A 20,958-nucleotide genomic window follows, 5' to 3' on the forward strand; every position below is an offset into this window, starting at 1 on the left:
CTCTATATTTCTCTCATGGCTCTAATCATTTCATTGTTTGCTCAGTATGCAGCTGCGCAGCAGCATAACATGTTCCTTCATTCACTTAGTGCACTAAATACTGGCATGGGTACTCGAAGAAATGGCACAAAATGTAACAACAATTAGCGGTGCCAGATGGAACACCTAAATGCCACAGTTCTACAGTAAGGGTGAAGGGAAGGGCTTGAAGCAGAGAATGGAAATAAGGGACCCATGCATACATAATTAAGTGCCAGGCTGGCACAGTGATGGATTTGGACTCGATGCCTGACTAACTTATTGCAAATATATGTCTCAACACTGCAAGGGAAAGTCATGTTTTGAAATGGTACCAGAAAAATAACAAATACATTTCAGGTCTCAACATTTAGTGAAGGACAAATCTGTACTATATGCAAATACCCTTTATGTGGCACAATGTCTGACAGATGGTGTGCCGTGGTAACTGCACGTAAAGGGGGCTGCACGGTAAAGGATAATATTGAAGAATTGATTGCTGGGCAAGTTGGTAATCCATGACTACAAAGAACTGCGCAAATAAACTGGCACAAGGAAGACGCTTGTCCGTGCGTCTCCTTGTACCAGTTTATTTCACGCAGTTCTTCGTAAAAAGAATAATAGCTGCACATTTAGACGTGTATGTCTGCATGCTTATGTGAGCGCTATATGAGCTGCTAATTCTGAAAAAAAGCTGCAACACTTGCGCTTGAACTACTACAGAATGTTATTGTGTATAGCTAGTGTTGGTACTGGCAATAAATCTTGGATTCTCAAGCACAGTTTGTATTAGCTGCTGTACCAGCCAAAGCTAAGGATGTTGCATGACAGCTTATATTTAAATAAAGGTGCACGTAAAGCTACATGGTATGGAACAGGGGCGTAGCCAGGGGGGGGGGGCATTGGAGGGCGTTCAACCCCCCCCCCCCCCCAAAAAAAATTTCAATTTTGCTTGTGTATATATACACACAGACATGCAAACGCATGCACAAACATACATAAAGCATGGATGACTCCCCCCCACCCTGAAAAAAATTTCTGGCTACGCCCCGGGTATTGAACATGAGGGAGGTTGACTGGGACACGTAAAGCTCAACATTTATGGGTGTGCTATTAGTGTGAAAGTGTGCTTTTTATTTGCAGCTGTTATTTGCAATTATGACACCTACTGAGTAAAAGAATTGTTCCTCTATATCTACTATTTAGTATTTTACGTTTGCATGTCGTGTCCCATGATCCGAATCAAGCAGGATGCTACTGACTGCACATTTTTAAGGACAGGTGAACATTTATTCCTAGAAGTCAAGATTACTGCCCGAGTTCAGCCACTTCTAGCATTCTGCTAGTTTATACGTTTAAGCGTTGTTAAGCTCAAAGCATACTCGACTGGATGACGTGGAGTGAAGTAATACTGGCCCTTGTCGCTCCGATCACATCTCGTAGCCAAGGAAAGAATCACTTTCACTCGTCGACAATGGGTGGAATACGAAAACAACCTTCAACCTGCTATGTTTCCCAACACAGGGCCTCCACCAGATCGCTGTTCGGCGCTGATATGTGGTCAACTGAGGCATGTTATAGAGCTTAACGTTCATGAAGCTTCAAGGTGCAAAACAAGTGCATATTTAATTTGGGGTTATTATTTAATTTAAGAGTACCTATTAAATATTAGAATGTTTCAAGTTAATCTTTGCATCATTCAGTATAATTGTTCACATTATCCTTCTGAATCCTTCAGGCCACTTCTGACTTTTGAAGAAATAGCATGGTTTTATCCTTGAAAGCTGGATCATATTGTGACTTCATTCGATTTCAAGCATTGCTATTTTTGATGCGACGCTTGGCAGGAAACATATGTTCTAACGGGTGATGCAAGCGATTTCATGCGTGCTCTTTCCGCGCCAGCCATGCACTATACGTTTCATCGTTTGTGGAAGCCAAGGGGAGCATCACTTCCAACTGTCAACAACGAACGAACCACGAGAACGAACAACCTCAGACCCGCCGTCCTACCCAGCATGACAATCCCACGGCATCGCTCGTCCGCGCCGTCAGCCTCGAGCTCGGGAGACTGCATTCTTTTTCTGCGAAGGCTCGTTGTTCTTTCGACTCAACAACAACGTTTCTTCATCGCCTATGCTACACTCGAGAGAGAAATGAGCGCGCCCGTTCTGAAAGCTGGTCCGTCGCCTCGTACGCGCTGCACTACACCAAACCCATCAGTTGCGCGAATAAGCGATTATGTGTTTTAATCCGATTCTCTGAGATGAACCTCTACATAATACTGTCCGTATAAACGCACCGACATCAACGCGATGCTCGCGAAGGACGTGGGAGACTGTACTTCGCCAAGTAGAGATGAGATCAGCTGACTTCCACCGCCTGTACTGCGTCAAACATCGCAGAAAACTTTTCTTTGGCGGCTGGTTGCACATCAGGGCACGTTCGGCTGCTGTATGATGCCGGCAAATGGAAATGCACTCGGAAACGCATCGTTCATTGTTCACCTCTGTCTCCGTGCGGGATGCGCAAGCCGTCGGACGAGAAACATAATTCCACACACAAACTGTCTGTGACTGCCCGCGAGGGTTCGCTTAAGGTCGTGCACACGTATACACGCGCATTATACGCGAACGATGCCTCTCATATATGCAAAATTATAGCGTTGTAGCCGATCGTAAAATCGTCAAAGATAACGTGAAGTGCATATATAAAGCCGCGGAAGTCCACCCAGATCGTGTGGTGCGGTGGCGTAGTGGTTACAGTGTCTGCTTGTCACGCGGTTGGCCTGGGTTCAAATCCCCGTGGTGGAGTGTGTGTGTGTTGATACATGGTTTGTGACTCTCTGTGCAGTGTTCTTGTGATGTGTAAATGCATATTCATGAGTTGAAAGGCTGAAGAGAACAAAAAAAAGAGGTACACTGCACGATCAACTACAACGTAGAAGAATTTCTTTTTTTTTCTGAAAATTTGCGAAAAGTACCGCATATATTTCGACCGCATATTGAGCCGTATATAAGCCGGACAGATTTGACCTGAAATACCGCTTAACCACATCGACGGTATGCGTTACTTTAAGCGGTCACTTTTAAACGGCCTTCTGGCAACGAGATGGCCGCGCATAGGGAAGAGCCGCATAAATTTAGGCCGCAGAAGAAAGAGCCGCTTAGCTAGAGGCCGTATAAAGAAGGGCCGCATGAAAGAGCCGTATAAGTAGGCCGCTTAGAGAGCCATTTATAAGCGTCGAAAATTTGACCTACTTTCCGCCTTATATGCGTTGTTTTAAGCGGTCGTTTGCTAAGAGTGTAACAACTGTGACAGCTGTTATTTCGCGCTTCTCCTGTGTATACCTGTACGTTCTTTTCAAGAGTATTTTATTTGCGTTTGAACAGCGCGCTGCAAGTTTTGAGCTGTAACAGTTCTTAGTGCGGGCTCGTCCTGTATGTGCTCTTTTCGTGCTTCCTTTGTGCGGCGGGCTGCAAGTTTCCACATGCTTGCCGTTGTTCGTTTGATATTCCAATTTGTTGCCATCGAATTCATTGCTTCGCCCTTGCGGCGAAACTGCGAATTTCTTGGTACAGTCAGCATCGGGCAGCCCGCATTGCAAACAATATATCTAACAAACAGATTGGGGGATCTTTTCTGTTCCTAAAAATTATGGCATATGACCTTCTTGCGAATACGACCATTGGCGTCATGCGGTTCAAGACGAAGAATTGAATGTAATAGAACTTGCGAAATATCGTCATGTCGGCCGCTCGTTGCGCGTCGTTGCGCATTCGGTGGAACAGCGGCCGCCGGTAGTCAAGGTACGCGCGACCAACATAGAGGGCAGAAGTCGAATCCATTTATTTATGTGAAACGTGTCTTTTGTGCATTTCCTAGCCAATCACGCTCGAGCAATACACATAAAGAAAAGTGAACGTCGGCGAGCGTGACACACTCGGTCTTATGTTCAGCCTGTGGCGCTCGGAACTTTGAACGCACACACAAGAAACAACGTAACAGCAACCAAAACATCAACAAATATTAACGTAAAATGATTACTCCAGTGAGAGGTTTTTCAGGCATTGCAGTTACGCTTATTGCGACTCCTTGTTGAACAAGGCGGACAGGCGCCTATATGCGCGTCACTTGAATTTAATCGTGCACGTGTGTTCCCCTACACCTTAACGCTTTCCTGAACAAGCTGACATCCCCATGTCAAAGTCAAATGAGACGCGGCACGCTACCCAGACATCTCTGCACACATTGCGGCCACACAGGACGGGACCAGGCGGGCGGTCGTGCAAAGATTGCTTCCGACGCGGTGATCTTCTCGTAATGAGAGGAACTTCCGGAATGTTAATGATCACTGCTCGGGATGGGCGTCTCGATGCGCTACAAACTCGTTGCAGTATACGGCCAGGAGCCGCAATTTACCTCGTCGCGGTTCTCCCATGGCATCACTGCGGTGGTGATTGCCTGCGTCTAGGCGGGCAGGATGGACGTCCCGATAAGAGTAAAGATGGATGGCGATCGTTTTTAGCGCTACGGACAACTCACGTAATCAACAGAGACCACGGACGCAGTGCTATATCGAGAGCGCATGTACATCACGACAAAGACAAGAGGCTGCAGCCTTACAGTAATATGCGAAGTTTCTCGACTGCGCTGACCAGCTCAGAACCGCAGGAGCAGCGTCGGCTGATCCAGCGGGCACGTGGTGTGGCGCGAGCCAATGGGGCCCTGAGCTAAGGGCTCCACCCAACGAGGATGATTCTTGAGGCCTACACAAATAAAAGTTTTCTCTCTCTCTCTCTCTCTCTCTCTCTCTCGTTGCCCCACGTTTAAGAGTCGAGCTCTTTTAGGCGACCGTTAGTCGGGGCAGAGCGAACAGAAAACTACCACCATCATGACCCGGGCCGCACTATATATTCGTCCTTTTCATCGTCTTTTATAAGTTCTGCTTCGCTCACAGAACACGTGCGCCGAAGGAGTACAGAGAGAGAGCGAAAGAAAGAGAGGCTGAAAGAGAGAGAAAAACACGGTTGATCCCTCCGTCATAGGAATCGGAATAACACGAATGTAAAGCATGCCCTTGCAGAAGTAACTGAGCGTTTACTGTACATTGATATAAGAGAGTTTGCACAATGTATATTGATGTCTGGCAGCTAATGGCGCCGTTTAACGTGTATGCACCCACTTTGAATTTGTGGTACATCTCCATCCCGACGACTAACGTCCATGTTAAATGATTAAACAAACCCTTGTGGTAGCTGTAGTAGTTAACGGTGAAAGGGTAATCAGAGAAGGAGGTGTGATAGCCAGAAGAACGTCGCATATTGGACGCAGAACTTGGTCGCCATCCCACGGCATGTTAACATGTGATTGAACACCACAGCCGGACTAGAGGGAAACGCAAAGCGCGTCGTGCAGCCCCGGTAGCCCGGCCGCGATTTTTCTGGGGCGAGCGCGTGAGCATGGAACGCGGTGTTACAGCCAGGTGAGGCAGGTGCGCGTCGCAGAGCTATTTTTGGTTTGGATTAGAGTGATGCTGTGAGCGAGGCCGACGCTTTTCCGATGCTTAGGCTAAGATCGCCACCTCGCGGTGTGTTAAGGCAGTGACAAAATTTAGCTTGAATTGAAAACGCGCCGAATGGGACGGACGCACAGAGCCCGGGATATGAACCCGGGCCCTGTGCGTGGAAGTCGAGTATTCGACCACAGAGCCACATTGGTAATACTGTTTTATTCCAGGGAAGGAAACCGTTGCACGCAGAGTGATATGGTACTTGAAACACATTTGCGAAAAAAGACCCTATTCAGGCGTCATGTCGGGCAAGGAATCGCGTTAACCTGTGTAATATAGCGTGGCAGAAGAGTAAAATAACAACCAGTAATCACACAACGCCAATTGCAGTACTAGTGTGTGGTTTAACGCTTCCCACCCTCTGGAAAGTACTCAGCCATAAGTCTTCATCGTCATCAGCCACATGCAGCATCAAGAGAGTGCGTATAATACCTTACAGATGTGTACCGAGTGCCTCGCTTATCGGCAGAAAGACGAATGATGCGTAGTAAGTGCTGTCCTACTTCACAAAAATTATGATTTGTGGCGTTTATGATTATGATTACTTCGAAGATGCACTCAGAATTCGCATTAGGCAATATCGCAATTGTCGGTATTTCTTTTGTCCTGTATATACATGAGAGGAATTAGATAATATTCTAGAATGTTGATTTTTCTTAGATATGTGCATAGGTTTATGCACTAACGGAGTCGAAAGGCTTTTCTGTATTCGATTAAAGAGAAATACAGGGGTCGTGTTCTGCGCAGGTTTCCCTCTCATAGCTGCTATGTGGTCTCTCGTACCACGCCCCATTCTGAAACATGTCTGATTTGTCACCATTGCACTCTCCATGTAAGGTTTTCGTGTGTCCTGTAATGCGTTGAAAAAATGGTTGGCTATTATCAGATATACTGGCGATGAGTCTATATCTTTAGTATTCTTTCTCGTGAGATTTTTATCAAGTGTGATAGCGAGAGATCTGTACAAGTATATTTGCCACACCGCTGCCCTCCAAATTCGCCGACATAATTTCGCTAATGCCTTGTTTCTTCAGATTAAAATTCCTTGACAATTATATGGGGATGTTGTCTAAGCCACACTCTCTACTTGAATGTATTTGTCGTATGGCCTACCTTAATTAACCTTGCAGTTGGTTCTCGTTCCCACTCAAAGTCTGCGCAAGGCTCAGTTTCATATTTCTTTTAAAAAAGTTTGTCTACACCTTTCGCCTCTGCTTTGTGTCTTCCCTCGGCAGGGCATGCTTGCCATTCCTGTTAGTGAAAACAGTGAATCTGGGTTCGAAAACTCACCTCTTACCTCTACTCTGTCAAGAGGTCTGTTGTTTTTTCATGCGAATTGGGTTCCTCGAGTATTTTATACGGTACCTTTAAATACTTTTTCGTATATCCTAGTGTACTCTTTAAACTTGGCAGCTATAAACATTGCCTGCATCTCTGCGCACATGATCACTTGCGCTTACCTCACAGCTCTGTCAAGCGAAGCACGTGCCCAAGTGTACTGTACAAGTTGTCTTCCATGAACTTCAACAAAAGACTCAAAGTGCTGTAATAGAACGTCGTGATAGCATCGCTATAAGCATAGCATATAGTGGTGCGAACAAGGCATCGCCCACTGAACAGCTCTATTGAGAGGCGATTTTCAAGCTGCAGAAGCCAAGGGCGGTGAGGATTCAATGTGCGCGGGCATATTCATAGATGGCGCCGATATCGACAGCGCACGAGTTGCGCGCTTGAACTCCGCCGATTCGCGGCACCGTAGCGTCGACCATCTCGGAGGCAACAGATTACGCCTGCAGTTTCCGCTCGCAGCACTCTCGCCGCCCCACTAGTTTATACCGCGCTCTCTTCTCTTCGTTCGCTGCTTCTCCTTCCCTCTATGCGCATCGACTGGCGAGACCGCGGGACAAGCCTCGGGATTCAGCAGCCGGCGGCTCTCCGTGCATGTTCGCTGTCGAGTAGCTCCCGACGCTTAAACAGTGTATGCTCGTGAAAGCGTGGCATCATTATTTTCTTCATTCTTGCTCGGTAGAAGTAGTTTTTCTTTTTTTTTTGCTAAAGTTTCGCGAAAGGATCATGAGATTACATTGCAAATTGTTCGCCCCGAATTTTACTTCACACGCGACTTCGAATCGGCATAAGCATTTTCTGTGATCTCGAAATTTCGGTGACAACGCCGACGTTTTCTACTTGCACCTACATAGCTTATGGCTCATTTCCTGCAGGTGAGCGCTTTCTTCTACATAAGTCACTAGCGCGGGAGCTGGCCGCTGTCTGCAGCAAACGGGTGTCGGCATTGCCTCTAGCAGGCTTTAAGTGACCAGAAAGAGTATGTCATCGGCTGCTACCGAGAAGTGGGTCTTCGCTCTTCAGCTTCCAGTGAAGGTACGTGCGACATTTCGTTCTTATCTCATCCAAGATGTTGTGTAACCGGATAAGCAAATTTTTAAAGTAATGCATGCTGCGTTGTTAAAGCGGTAGTAAAACAATATCAGTGACTCAGTTAATATAAGTTTGCCATATGGATATGAACATTCGTAGGCGCACTCCATGGAGTCAATAATTAAGCTCGTAAACGATTCCATTTTACAGCCAGGTTTGCTAAACAAGTAATATACAGTGTACACTATTCCAACGACGCATACTTTATAAGTTCTAATTCTTTGTTACCGGTTCAGACATCAACGTACTTGCTAAAGTCAATATCAGACAAAACAAATGTGCATCTTTTTTTTTTTTGGAAATCATGCAGAAGTAAAGACCTCGCGCTTGATAATGTTCTACAATTATTTTCTTCTTGCTTTCCTGTAAGCGTACTTAATACAAGCGCACACTATAGGCTGTTACAATAGGAAGGACGGAGCTGTTACATGAATTGCAAGAAAATGTGTCTCCTCTTTTTTTTATATATTTTCGTTTACTTAGAAGTGTTTCGCTTCTTTTCCCGGTTTCAGCAAAACGAACTTAGTGCTTCAATAAGCGAAGCACTTCCGTTATAGGATAACATTCAACAATGTTACATAACCAGCGCGATCTTCGCGAGTGAAAGGATCTTGAAGGTAATTTATATAACTGCACGATAACACTTCAATGTCGACTGCATCGCTCTATATGAAACGGAATCCTACGCAAGAGATTTGTGAAATATAATGCGTGCTTAAGCATCCTTCATTACAAGTATTACTGCGGTTGCCTTATGCCAAGGAGTGAAAGTGTACTCTTGACAAGTGAAGAGAAATATAATTAAGCAGCATATAGCCAAAAATGTCTCGACAGCAGATGCAATAAATGCTATACATATAGTTGAAGAAATTGAGGAGCGAACTTTCGGAAATCGCATATTTTTACTGGTGAGCGTTTCGAGCGTGGGACTCCACAAAGGTTAGCAAAAAAAAATATGCGATTGTCGCAAGTGTGCTTCTTCATTTCTTCGACGACATGTGCACCGGTGTTTGTGCATATATATATATATATATATATATATATATATATATATATATATATATATATATATATATATAAACATTAGGCTTGAATGGTGAACCGAAAGTCAGTCGCGTGGTCGAAATGATAGAGGCCCGCGTACTTAGATTCAGGTGGACGTTAAAGCACACCGGATGGTAACAATTTCCGGAGCCGTCCACTACAGCGTCCCTCGTACGCCATCTTGGTTTTGGGACGTAAATTCCAACAATGATTTAAATTTTATTATTATTATTATTATTATTATTATTATTATTATTATTATTATTATTATTATTATTATTATTATTATTATTATTATTATTAACCTGATTACAGTGTGACAAGCTGACTGTCACACTGCAGTGTGAACGGCAGCTGAGCGTATTCAGCAACGAACGCAGAGGTTCTGGCTGAAGCTCGATGGTTGGTGTCAGATTAAGGAGAAAAATGTGTGAACACCATCTGAATATGTGGGTCATAGTTCAGGATAGAAACTCATAGATTGAATGTATCAAAACTAAAGCTTACGGCCTTCGCGCTGTTTCGATGTAAAAAGGTCAGAAGCACCCAACGCCCGTATAAGAAATCCCACTACGGGACTTTAGAGTGTTCATTTAGGCGGTCCTAGCTCTGGGGAAAGACTTAAAGTACTTATATTACTCCTTAATGCCAGAATCCAAAGAAAAAGAAGAAATGAAAGCAGAAGTTAAGGCGAATACCGAAGCTTGAATAGATGATGACTTCGGCAGACCCCACGCCTGTGGGAATCGGTCTCATTCGAAGCAGTCAGCAAGTACTTTTTTATTCACGTTATTCGTGTCATGACAAGAGAGTCATATTCGTCAAACCCTCTTACCCTCCCATGGCAGTTCTGGTCTACACCATGTTAAGGAGGCGATCACGAGAGCACCAATGCGTAGGCGGCTAGATTTATATAGACCGATAGATAAATATGTAGATATAAACGCTCAAAGTGACATGGGTTCGCTAAGAAATGCTTCCCATTTACAAATTCGCGAATACGGGGTTCACTGACTTCGCTCTTTCTTTGACTCACCGAAACTGACACACCGGCCCCTCCTTTTTTCCTTACCCGCACCCCCGTTTTCGCAGTTGCCCTTTCCTCCCCTTTTCTATTGGTTGAAGGAGAGAGTACGAAGCATACACAAACAAGCGTTAAGCAAAGCAGTTGAAGCCTTGAAGAAGACAAATCCACCTGTCGAAACGTCGGCTACCGCGACACCCCGAGTTCACAAAATTTTTAATCTTCAGCGACCTAATTTGTGTTGTGCGGACTTCCATAGTATCACGAACTCACAAACAAACCATGTTTGCAGGCCGCGCACTCTGACTGTTGACACTACGGCCGAGAATCAGCCGTCGTTGCTGACCTGCAGCGAAGAAAAACCTCGGTGGTACTTGAGTCTACCCACCGGAGCAAGATGAGCCCCGTCGCGTGTACATCTTCGCTATCGACCACGGGTGGACTGAGGCTGAAGAGAAGAACGGTATTCTTAGTCGTGAGCGCAGCTGTATTGCTCGCCGAGGCGAGCATCTGGGGACACGCTTCGGTCGACGTGATTCGCATCGGTGAGTGCACGGTAATGCCTACAGAGTAACTAATCTCATTTGCCAAGAAAAGTGAGAGATTCACGCGTGGGTGTAAGAGATGTCGCGGGTTACGGGCACGCGGTTTGCATTTGTTGTGTTGGGATGCAGAAATATGAGCATATATATAGCCCACAGAGTAATCTCTTTATGAGCGTTGCGAAAACCCTAATCTGAGCAATATGGCACTGATAAATTATATCGGTAATCTGCGTGGAAATATGCGATAAGAGAAGGAAAAGCAACAACTGCCACATAATGTACAGAGTGTTGCTTTCTAAACGGCCGTTCGAATCGCAGGTCTAATGCGCCCGTTCCTGAGTTGAGCGTCGTCCCTCGACGTTATAGTAACCGAGAGAGCGAGCACAGGAAACGATCTGGCTCCGGGGCCTCGGCCCACGCGATGTTCTTCTTCTTTTGCCGAGGCCAGCTGGACTAGTACAGCACTTTGTCCACCGAAACCAACAGTAAATAAAAATTGACTGCGTAAATTCAAATAAAAAATAAGACAGGTCAAGAAGTGAACGAGTGCAGCGGGAGATCTCCTGGCTCGTGTTCCTTGACCCGCACGACACTCTGCTTTTGCCGAGACTCGCTAGATTACTCTGGGACCATCGCCACCGAAACAACAAAGAATAAGAACAATTAAGGTAAACAATAAAAATATAAAAATGATAAACGATGAATAAACAAATGAAAGTTTATTATAAAACTTTTCCTGTAAGTGCAGTTCGCGCCACCGCTGACAGAAAAAAAAGGCAAGACAACAATAATGTATAAAAAATACAAATATAAGTTTAAATATTAAAAACATAAAAAATATTCAATTACAGATAATGAGTGGAGCCCTGTAATGGTACATGCCTACATGTCTCATATTCTTCACCTAACACTATCGCCAATTGAAAACATGCGTCGAACTGCGCTCACTTTTCTTATTAAGGAGCAGCGAAATCGACAATAATTTTTCGAGCGCAAAGAAACATCGCTTCGACACAGTTCTATACGTACCTTGCAGTTGTGCGTTTTTTTTCTGTCTATGAGGAATTCAGCGCGGCTCACTCATATGTGTTCGGTGCCGTACGTTCACTGTCGCCCGTTGACAAAACTACCATGCGGAGAAGGGTAACCGCTTTGGGGGCCTTAACGTTTACAGAAATAGCCAAGAGTCTGCTGGAATGCAGTGGCGTCGGGTGCGAACATAGCGCTGGAAAAGAAAAAAAGTTTGGCAGATCCCACGTACCGTGGGAATCGATGTTACGCGAAGCATGCGCGGGATGGTGACTGTGGCGTAATTATTCACTTTGAGCGAAGCGTTACGGAATCACGCTAAAGAAACGTGGAAGTGATGTACGCAAGCTCATTTGTTGAAGAGTCGAATATGTATTATATAACTAGTTCTTTACAGTTGCATACTCATAAGTTGAAGAGTCCCATATGTATTATATAACTAGTTGTTTAGAGTAGCATAACGATGCCAACAGCAACATGGGTGTTACATACACCATACGCGGTAAGCTGATATGTAGGGCTTATATTGTTCGATACTGGATAGCGCGAAGCCGAACAAGACACAGAAGGAACACAGATGCACAGGACAGGCGATACTCGCCACTAAGCGTCATTCAGGAAAGTTTACCTAGATATATACGCAGCCGAGTGGCAGGCGCAGGCGCACTGCACATACGTTACAGTCACAGTTGCAGTTGTTACAGTTGCGTAGCAGTTGTTATGCTTATACTTGTCCGTTATCACGGAGAACGCACGCACGTTTCATGAACCCGTGTGTACGTGTCGAAGGGGTTCTTGACCGTTCTTGAACAAGGTCATCATCACCGTGATCAGTGGACACCAGCAGCTAGACCGGACTTTTTAATAGGATCCGTTCGTGATCGCGGCGAAGAGGGTCTTAGTGTAGCGAAGTGCGAAGTGCAGTACAGCTGGGGGAAATCCTGGATGCCTCTTACGATGAAATGATCTATGATGCCTCCTGTCCTGGACGTGGCAACGAGGTCTTTGGACGCCCTGTCCACACCTAAGCTGTATTTCAAGCAGTATAAGGACCAGGCGTTGTTGGATCAAATAAATGTTGAAGTCACCGGTAATGATGAGAGGCCTTGTTCTCTCAGCCGATATTTCGTAGGGAAGCATTGACCCCAGCCGTATGGTAATCCGCGTGGTCCAGGTTGCGGACCTCGCGGACGAGTGGATGGTAGTTGGGAGTCTTCCAGAGGTTTTCTGTCTTCAGCTTCCTGACTTTCCTTGCGTACGCCGCGGTGGTGTAGTGGTTACGGTGCTCGGCTGCTGACCCGAAAGTCGTCGGTTCGATCTCGGCTGCGGCGGTCGAATTTCGATGGAGGCGAAATGCTAGACGCCCGTGTCCTGTGCGATCTCGTTACACGGTTAAGAATACCAGTCTATCACCTGTGGCACATACCCGCATAACATGAACTCTGGTATGCGGATATATGACACCCGTGACTGAGAAAAAGGGTTTCATGACGTACGCGACATGTATTTCGCGTTATTCATGTCATGACCACTGGATCGTGTTCGTCATACACTGATCCCCTGCTATGCCAACTTTGGTATATTGCAAGTTATGGAGACGTCCAGGAGAGCCCCCAGACATAGATAGATAGATAGATAGATAGATAGATAGATAGATAGATAGATAGATAGATAGATAGATAGATAGATAGATAGATAGATAGAAACGGCCAAAGTGCCCGAGCTTCGCTAAGAAATGCTTCGCATTGAAAACGTGAATCAAGGTAAAGGCACACCAGTTTTAAAAAGACGTGTCGGCTCCCGCGCGGAAGCCTTGCTCACAATTACAGCAAGCGGCGTAGTATGTCTGCTCTTCTTAAGTACGTGTTATCACGTGTTGCAGACATCGAACGTACACAGGGGGGAGCGTTCCGATATTTCTGTTGAGTGTGTGGTTAGTAGCCTGAGTAGATAAAGATTCCAAATGCAACCGCGGGAACAACTTTTTTCCAGTCGCGATGATGCATGCATCGTCCCAGTTGATTTCGTGATTCAGTAGACACCACATGCTCTGCAAGAGCATTAGAAGCAACTTTCTTGTTATTGACGTCATTCAAATGTTCCCGGAGCCTTGTTTTGAAATTCCCTGTCTCACCACCTGCTACTTATTTTACACAAGTAGCAAGCAGATAATACGTCCAAGAATAGCATCAAGAAATTTGCCTATATATTTTAATAAAGTGGATGTGTAAAAAGCTTTTCGATTAAGGGAACGAAATGATGAGGGAACAGCAAATTAGCGCCTGTGCGCACCGAATTTAAAACTCCCGCATTATACGAGCATACAGATATTGATACGGAGCTAGCACATTGCGAGAGCCACATGTCCTTCTTAAAAAAGACGGCAAGCTTGTCCAGCCTGTCCTACATTACGCTCGCCCGAGCCGCGTATTCTTGCTCGACTTCATTACGCGAGCGTTCAAAATTGCAAAATACTGGTAGCGCGCACGACAAAGCTGCTTCGAGTAGCGCTGTTGACACGCTGTAAACAAATACGCTGTGAACACGCCGTAACCAAACACTCTGTGCACAGCCTGAATATGTACATGCGATTTCATAAGCGCTCGTCAGAGCAGTGTCCGATATACACGCCTTCTAATATGTTTCGTGCTATGTCTGTAGTGCTGTTTGACATTGTCTGCCCCTTCTCTGGATCACATGAAATAATAGGCTTCGCTCCGCAGCATAATGACGGTAGAAACATGGAATCATCCGACCATTTACAGCCTACATAGAGCGTAAAACGTGTTCTGCCAACTACCAAGCTGATCTGAGCATAAACAGCCTCTAAAAAAATTGCATAGATGTATTAATGTTGATTACATTAGGCTCATGTGAGCCGCGTGTTCTGGCTCGACTTCATTACGCGAGCGTCCAAAATTACAAAACGCCGGGAGCACGCATCACGAAGCTGCTTCGAGTAGCGCTGTTGACACCCTGTAAACAAATACGCTGTAAATACGCTGTAACTGAACACTCTGTGCACAGCCTGCACATGTACATGCGATTTCATAAGTGTTCGTCAGAGCAGTATGCGAATTAAACGCCTTCTAATGTTTCGCTCTATGCCTGCAGTACTGTGTGATATCGTCTGTCAGGCTAGCAACTCCAATGCCTCCTTAGAGTCATTCGTTCGGAGAAAAAATGTCGTTCGGAGAAAAAATAGGCCCTGATGAACACCGGTCCACCGGTCGAAACCGTGGGCAAATAAAGTTAAGATGGCCGCTTAGTTATGTCTCTTCTCTTCCTCCATATATATTGATATATTGGTTTTCGAAGATGCGTAACTTGTTGGGAACTCGAACGCAGTATAGACAAACATGCTGCATAAAAATATCAATATGACCAACCATTTTAAGTTTGGTAGAGGTGACAGTTGAGTGAGTAAGATTTTGCACATTTAGTAAGGATTGCTACCGCTCAGTCAACAGAAACGTACAGAGGCTAAACATATCAGTCAAAAGCCAAAATAAAGTAGAATGCACGCGACATACAATAGTACACGTTGGTCACAGCAAATAAGCAGAACCGTTAGATGATGGCACGGGAATGTGAATACTAAGAAAATCACAGGTAGCTAATGAGTCGGATTCAATAAAAACTGTTCGTGTTTAGCGAAGCAATTAAATTATAGCAACTGTCTTTGCCAGAAACATGTACAGATATATAAATTATAAAATCGCGTCTTAAGGGGTACCTGCATTGGACGAAAATACGCGTGAGAATTGGCACACTTTTAGGTAGTGGTGTTCGAAAGCTGAATACAGAAACAGAATTAAATACCGATTGAATGTGAATCTGTATAGCGCAGCATACGAAGCGAACAAAGTTTACTTTGGCATTGCTTTCAAATATTCTTTTAGCAAAAAAAAAAAAAGAGCCAGTTTCGCTGTTAACTTGAAAAGATGTTTTATACCATGGAACTGTTAACAGGCTAGTCATTATTTTGCAATTTATGTAGAAGAAGAGAGCATTAAAGTTGTGCTGGAGCACTTTTTTCATGTCATCACCGAATGCCCTTAGAATCGGAGTGTCTTGCCTCACGAATCGATAGTCGCAAAAATATTCCGAATCTGTGGAGAACGAGCACAGTTATAGTGATTAGCCGTGCGCTTTAAGCGCTTTCTCCCTTCTTTCCTTCCGACGAGTGCGCGAATAAACAACTATCGGTGTTTTACGTCCAAAAGCCATGCTATGATTATCAGGGGGACGCCGTTGTGGAGGGCTCCGGAAGTTTTGATCATCTGGTGTTCTTTACCATTCACCTAAATTTAAGTACACGGGCCTCAAGCATTCTGTCTCCGTCGAAATGCGGGCACCACGGGCGGGATTCCATCCGAACACCTTCGCGTCAGCAGTTGAGCACCGTAACCACTACACTACCAAAGCGGGGGACGCACGCGCTGGAAGCTACACTTGGTGAGACGATAAAGTGGCAAAGAAGCTGTGTGAGCGCGGGTCATTAAACGCAACCGCTCTCTCCCGTTGTTATTCCGGTGCGCGCTAGTAGTGATACTGTGTAATTTTGGCGCTTTATAGAGCACATGACCGGCACGAGGCGGCACCTCATGACAAGAAGCGTATCTGATCCGAACGCCGCTTTTGGTTTATATCGGCTATCGGCCAATAGGAGCAATCTGGTGCATGACGGCATACTGCAGCCGCCGGCGACTGCGAAAAGCGTGAGAGAGGGTTCTGCATGCAGAGAGGGCGCTCGAGAAAGTCACAACTTTGCGCTCCGGTTGTAAACTCTCGTTGCCGCGCGCCATTGCAAGATTTCGCTGAGATGTTCAAAGCGTTGTCTACTTTCCGCATTATGTGTTCTTTCACGAAGCACGAAGGGTACTTCAGGAACACTTTAAGAACAAATGCGCTGTTTGTGCGTGCAACTCAGTACTATTCAATATGTACGAATGACAGCTGTTTAGAGCAAAGCATGACTTCGTGAACGCTTGTATGTATAACGTACTACGCTGCATAGCTTCTTGCGTTTTATTCTTTATTACAGCCGAGATTATGTTATCGCACCGAAGCTGCAGCTTTGAGGCCGGCTTGTGGTATGATGATGGAGATTATTGCCGAGGCTATTTACCTTTTGATGGGTGTTTATAACGGACCATAAGGTATCAAAATACTTTGCTGGGTTTCCAAGACACTTAATAATTTTAGCTATGTCAGTGTACATATGTAGTTATTTGTCGGTTTTTTTATTACCCGTTGGGCTCTGAGATATCCACAAGTGACTACCATCTAACAAGTGTATACGTCTAACACGTCTAACACTACATCTAACAAGTGTATACGTACCTCAATATCCCCATTTATCTGAAGCATTTAACTTTGATAATATCATCTTAGATTACAGTTTCAAGGATACTTTGAGAATTCGTTATTGGGAATTATATGGTTGTTCACCTATATTATGTCACTGACCTGGAGAAATGATAATCTTTCGTTGATGTTTTCTATTCATTCGCTGCATTGAGGATGCCAACACGCGATATATTGGTACCACATTTATCAAAATTTCCCGAAGTCAAAATACGACGCGCAGTTTTTGAATCTGCGCTTTTTAGTAGTTTTCATAAAACTTTGCCAAGCCGCACTCTGGCAATACGGTAACTCGCAATACGTTAACATAAACGCTTCACTTTCTATCTCTTGAGCAACCTATCTCCTGCGCATTTGGTGTATTCATTGTAACATGATCCATAAATTGCTTTTCGATATAACGGACATTTTTTTTTCCATAAAATACTGTATTATTCACAGACTTGGGAATAATTGTGTGGTTCATCCATAATGCTCTGCTCTGACAATAATGTACTTCATGAAACACCGAAATGCAACACTGGCAACATAGAACGCTCTTTTCTAAATCTTCTAGAACTCATATTTTTGTATAAAGAGATCTGACACACTATTCGTGAGAATCTTCACGGAACTTAAAAAAAAACATTGAAATATATTCAATTCACAGTTTCCAGAAACAGACATTTTAAGTGTATGAACTTGCCTGAATAAAAAGAAGAGATCTGCGCATGAAAGAGAAATTTCCAAGGCAGAACTGAACCTCAAGATTCATAAAAACCCATGAACACGATAAAATGTCATTTGCTTGAAGCATAATAACAAATAGGATAAATTGTTGAAAAAAAAATGTTTTTTTTTTAATGTTGAAACTTTCACTGGCTCGCAACAAACTGAACCCTTAATATATCTACACAGGTGTACATGCTGTTGAAATATTTTGTCCAACATTTATTTCGGTAAATACTTTAACAAATGTGCTGTTTCCCACATGTTTTGCCTTGTGGCGCTAAAAGAAACCACAAAATAGCCGTACCTAACGCGAATGTTCTCCGTACGCTTGTCTTGCATCAGTGGGGATTAGGAAATTACACACCTTTTTCTTAAGACAAATCACTTGAGCATTCAGATACAAAATATCTTCTGTTAAAGTTGCTTATAATCAGCAAAAAGAAAGTGGCCTTTCATAGCGTGTCATTTTAGAGAAAGCTCATACCGCCTTTCCAAGTTCATGTGAGCTATCCGAAAGAAGAGTATGGGAGCAGTAAGACAAAATTACGAAGGCTTTTTCGTTTAGCGCAATCCAAACAAGGCGACCGAAAAGGATCCAAATTGGTTTGACTCACTACGGCAGCAGAAGAATTCAATAAGCGCACCTGCTGCATAACACTGAGGGTGAACATGAAAACAAAAACGACTGAAAACAACAGAAAGGAGGAAGCACAAAAGCCTATGCAAATTTCTCAGCTGATTGCGTTGGACGCTTAGGCAAGGTTTTTAATTTCACCGATGGCTCTTCTATTGTACGCGGCCACGACAGGTGCAATCATGATTGCAGGGACCTAGGCGATGGTGGCTTGATGAGAGGACCGCAATCAGGTAAAATAAACGAAAAGAATAAATATTCACTTTCCCTGAAGCCGTGTTTTGTTCTTTGACGAACCAATAGATTTCCAGGAGGAGAAAAGGAAATCACCCCTGGGGGTTTTGGGGTAGTGCCACATCAATAATGCTTAAGTACTTCCTGTTGGCATGGTTTAAAAGGCTGCGGTTATTAAGAGGGGGGCACGCATTAACACTGCCCTGTATTGTTTGTGCGTTTATGGCGATGGTTTAATTCGCGCCTGTTATAATTATATTGCGCTTGCTTGCGGAAAACAATTCACATAGCCTCCTTTAGTGCAAACGATGACATCCATTGTTACTGGAAATAAGTTTAGATAAGGGCCGCCGGAAATATGGACGTAACATGACCAACTGCCGCTGCGCTATCATGACATGCACGTGAGCCAATTTAATACAAATGTCTGGCAAGCTTACCGATTGGCCTAGGAAAAATGTCTGTTTGAGAGGAAGGAAATGGCTGCTGCCGGATAAAGGGTTTCTATATTGACAAGCGAACTGAACGTTCAAAATCAAGCGCAAGCAACACCTACTTACCCTTAACGTGTAAGAACATACCGTTTATTTTGCAGCTTTACAGGCTCTCCACATAAAATCAAGCCGATCTGCGGAGGTATATTCAAATACACAGCACTGCAGAAGCCTTTTTTTCTCCGCGACAACATCCCACAATTGTATAAGCTTGGTTGCACTGGAACATAACAAATACTGCCTCTATGACGATAATTTTTATTGAGGTTGGAAATTTTATTATAGCGTATTCTCAAATTATGGTAAATTTAGGAAAACGTACGTGAAGTTGGAACCCATTGTTAAAATGAAATGTCGTAATTGTGTGAGCTACACATCTTAATACATCGTCCATCGAAACAAAAAAAAATATTCCAGTGCTATTCACTCCTCTGAAATATGCCAATAATTCTGGACTAGTAAGATAGGAAGATAATTGTGGATCTTGAAAAATATTGCATGTCGTGTAAATTCGCGCAATTTCTTTTTCAGATTTTCATGGTTCGACAGAAGCAATTTAGAAAACTGCGATATCTTCTTTTTGTGCTGTGCCAGTATTTTCCGCATTCGCAACATTTTCACAATTTCAAAAAAAAAGTTTTAATCGGTTGAGCTTTTTAGGCTGAAATATTTGGGACTTTTACCTCTACTTCTGACAGTCAGAAGAATTTGTCTTTCATCTCTGATGCAGTAAGTTTCATCGATACCGGCGTTGCGGTTTACATATAAAACAGTGCTACATTTTTTTATGTACTCGAATCAAGAGAATGTGGTGCGTCCGCTTATAAACATTTCTCCACATGCGACAAAATAGGGAAGCAACTTTCACCATATTTGGAGCAGCTCAGTACCTATCCATTCTGAACGTTCTTAGAGACATGAACTTCCTCACGAAATTTTCTTAAAATGGAATAGAGTCGAAGACGTATTGCTACAGGTAGACTAATTATGAGATCAAATTTATTCGACGTCCAAAAGGAAAGAAATACAGAGCCATGAATCAACTCTAACTGAGCTTGGCCCGGTTAATTCGGAAAACCTAAGATTCAAGAAACTATACTCAATTATATTTGTACGAATGTTTTCGATGTAGTATTCGTCAAGGTAGTGAGCATCATGAAGTTTGAGGCGACGCTTAGGGCAAAGTACTGTTCATGAAAAGAAAAGGCATTTTGAAATGAAAATTGTTCTAAAGGTTATGCAAACGTGTGGTCACATGAAGGACTACCGCTCACGATTTTAAATTTTCTACATAAAATTGCACGCTGTAGATTGAATTGCAGAACAATAGGGCTCTGTTAAGAGATGGTTGTAATATTATGTAACTTGGGTAAATTCGAAAAAAAAAGGTGCTTGTAGGGAAACAAATTTTCTTTATAGCGACCACTTAAAAATAAATTATTAACGCAAGTAAATAAAAAGAAGTAGAGTGCGGATAAAAACTCTATAATAATATGTATGATCCTTGAGATCAAAAGAGCAGCGAGTCGTGCGGTTTTCCAAACTTTCTTCTTGGGCTGTTTATCGGTCCCTCTTCCTGTGCTTTTAAACACGCACCGTGCGTAGAAAGTCTCTGAGGGTAACAAAATGCGAAAAAGAAGGAATTAGTATCGGATCCAGGTTCGTTAAGCGAAGCTGAAGATTACGGTATTGGATGGTATGACACTTTAACGAATACGTTTGACAGTCAGAAATAGCGAAAAAACTAACCAGGAAAAAGATTCTGTTTTTTGATGCGCAAGGAAGAAGGCGCAATATTTGGGTCGAACGATGCCAGTTCCCGCGCAAGCGTAAATACGGGCTTT

At 43.8% G+C, this 20,958-nt stretch overlaps 1 protein-coding gene across 3 annotated transcripts in view; it reads left to right on the forward strand.

The window, feature by feature from the left end:
• LOC119395873 (glutamate receptor ionotropic, kainate 2) overlaps positions 1-20,958 on the forward strand; it is a 204,913-nt gene that overhangs the window by 2,186 nt on the left and 181,769 nt on the right. For 2 of the 3 annotated variants that reach the window (XM_037662879.2, XM_049416801.1), the window contains exon 2: positions 10,390-10,642. In XM_037662879.2, coding sequence (XP_037518807.1) covers positions 10,495-10,642 — 148 coding nt within the window. In that variant the 5' untranslated portion in view covers positions 10,390-10,494. Of the gene's footprint in view, positions 1-7,520; positions 7,973-10,389; positions 10,643-20,958 lie in introns of those variants that run through there. The other variant, XM_037662878.2, reaches the window with a different exon arrangement.

This window comes from Rhipicephalus sanguineus, chromosome 6 (genome assembly GCF_013339695.2).
Source record: "Rhipicephalus sanguineus isolate Rsan-2018 chromosome 6, BIME_Rsan_1.4, whole genome shotgun sequence".
NCBI lineage: Eukaryota > Metazoa > Arthropoda > Arachnida > Ixodida > Ixodidae > Rhipicephalus > Rhipicephalus sanguineus.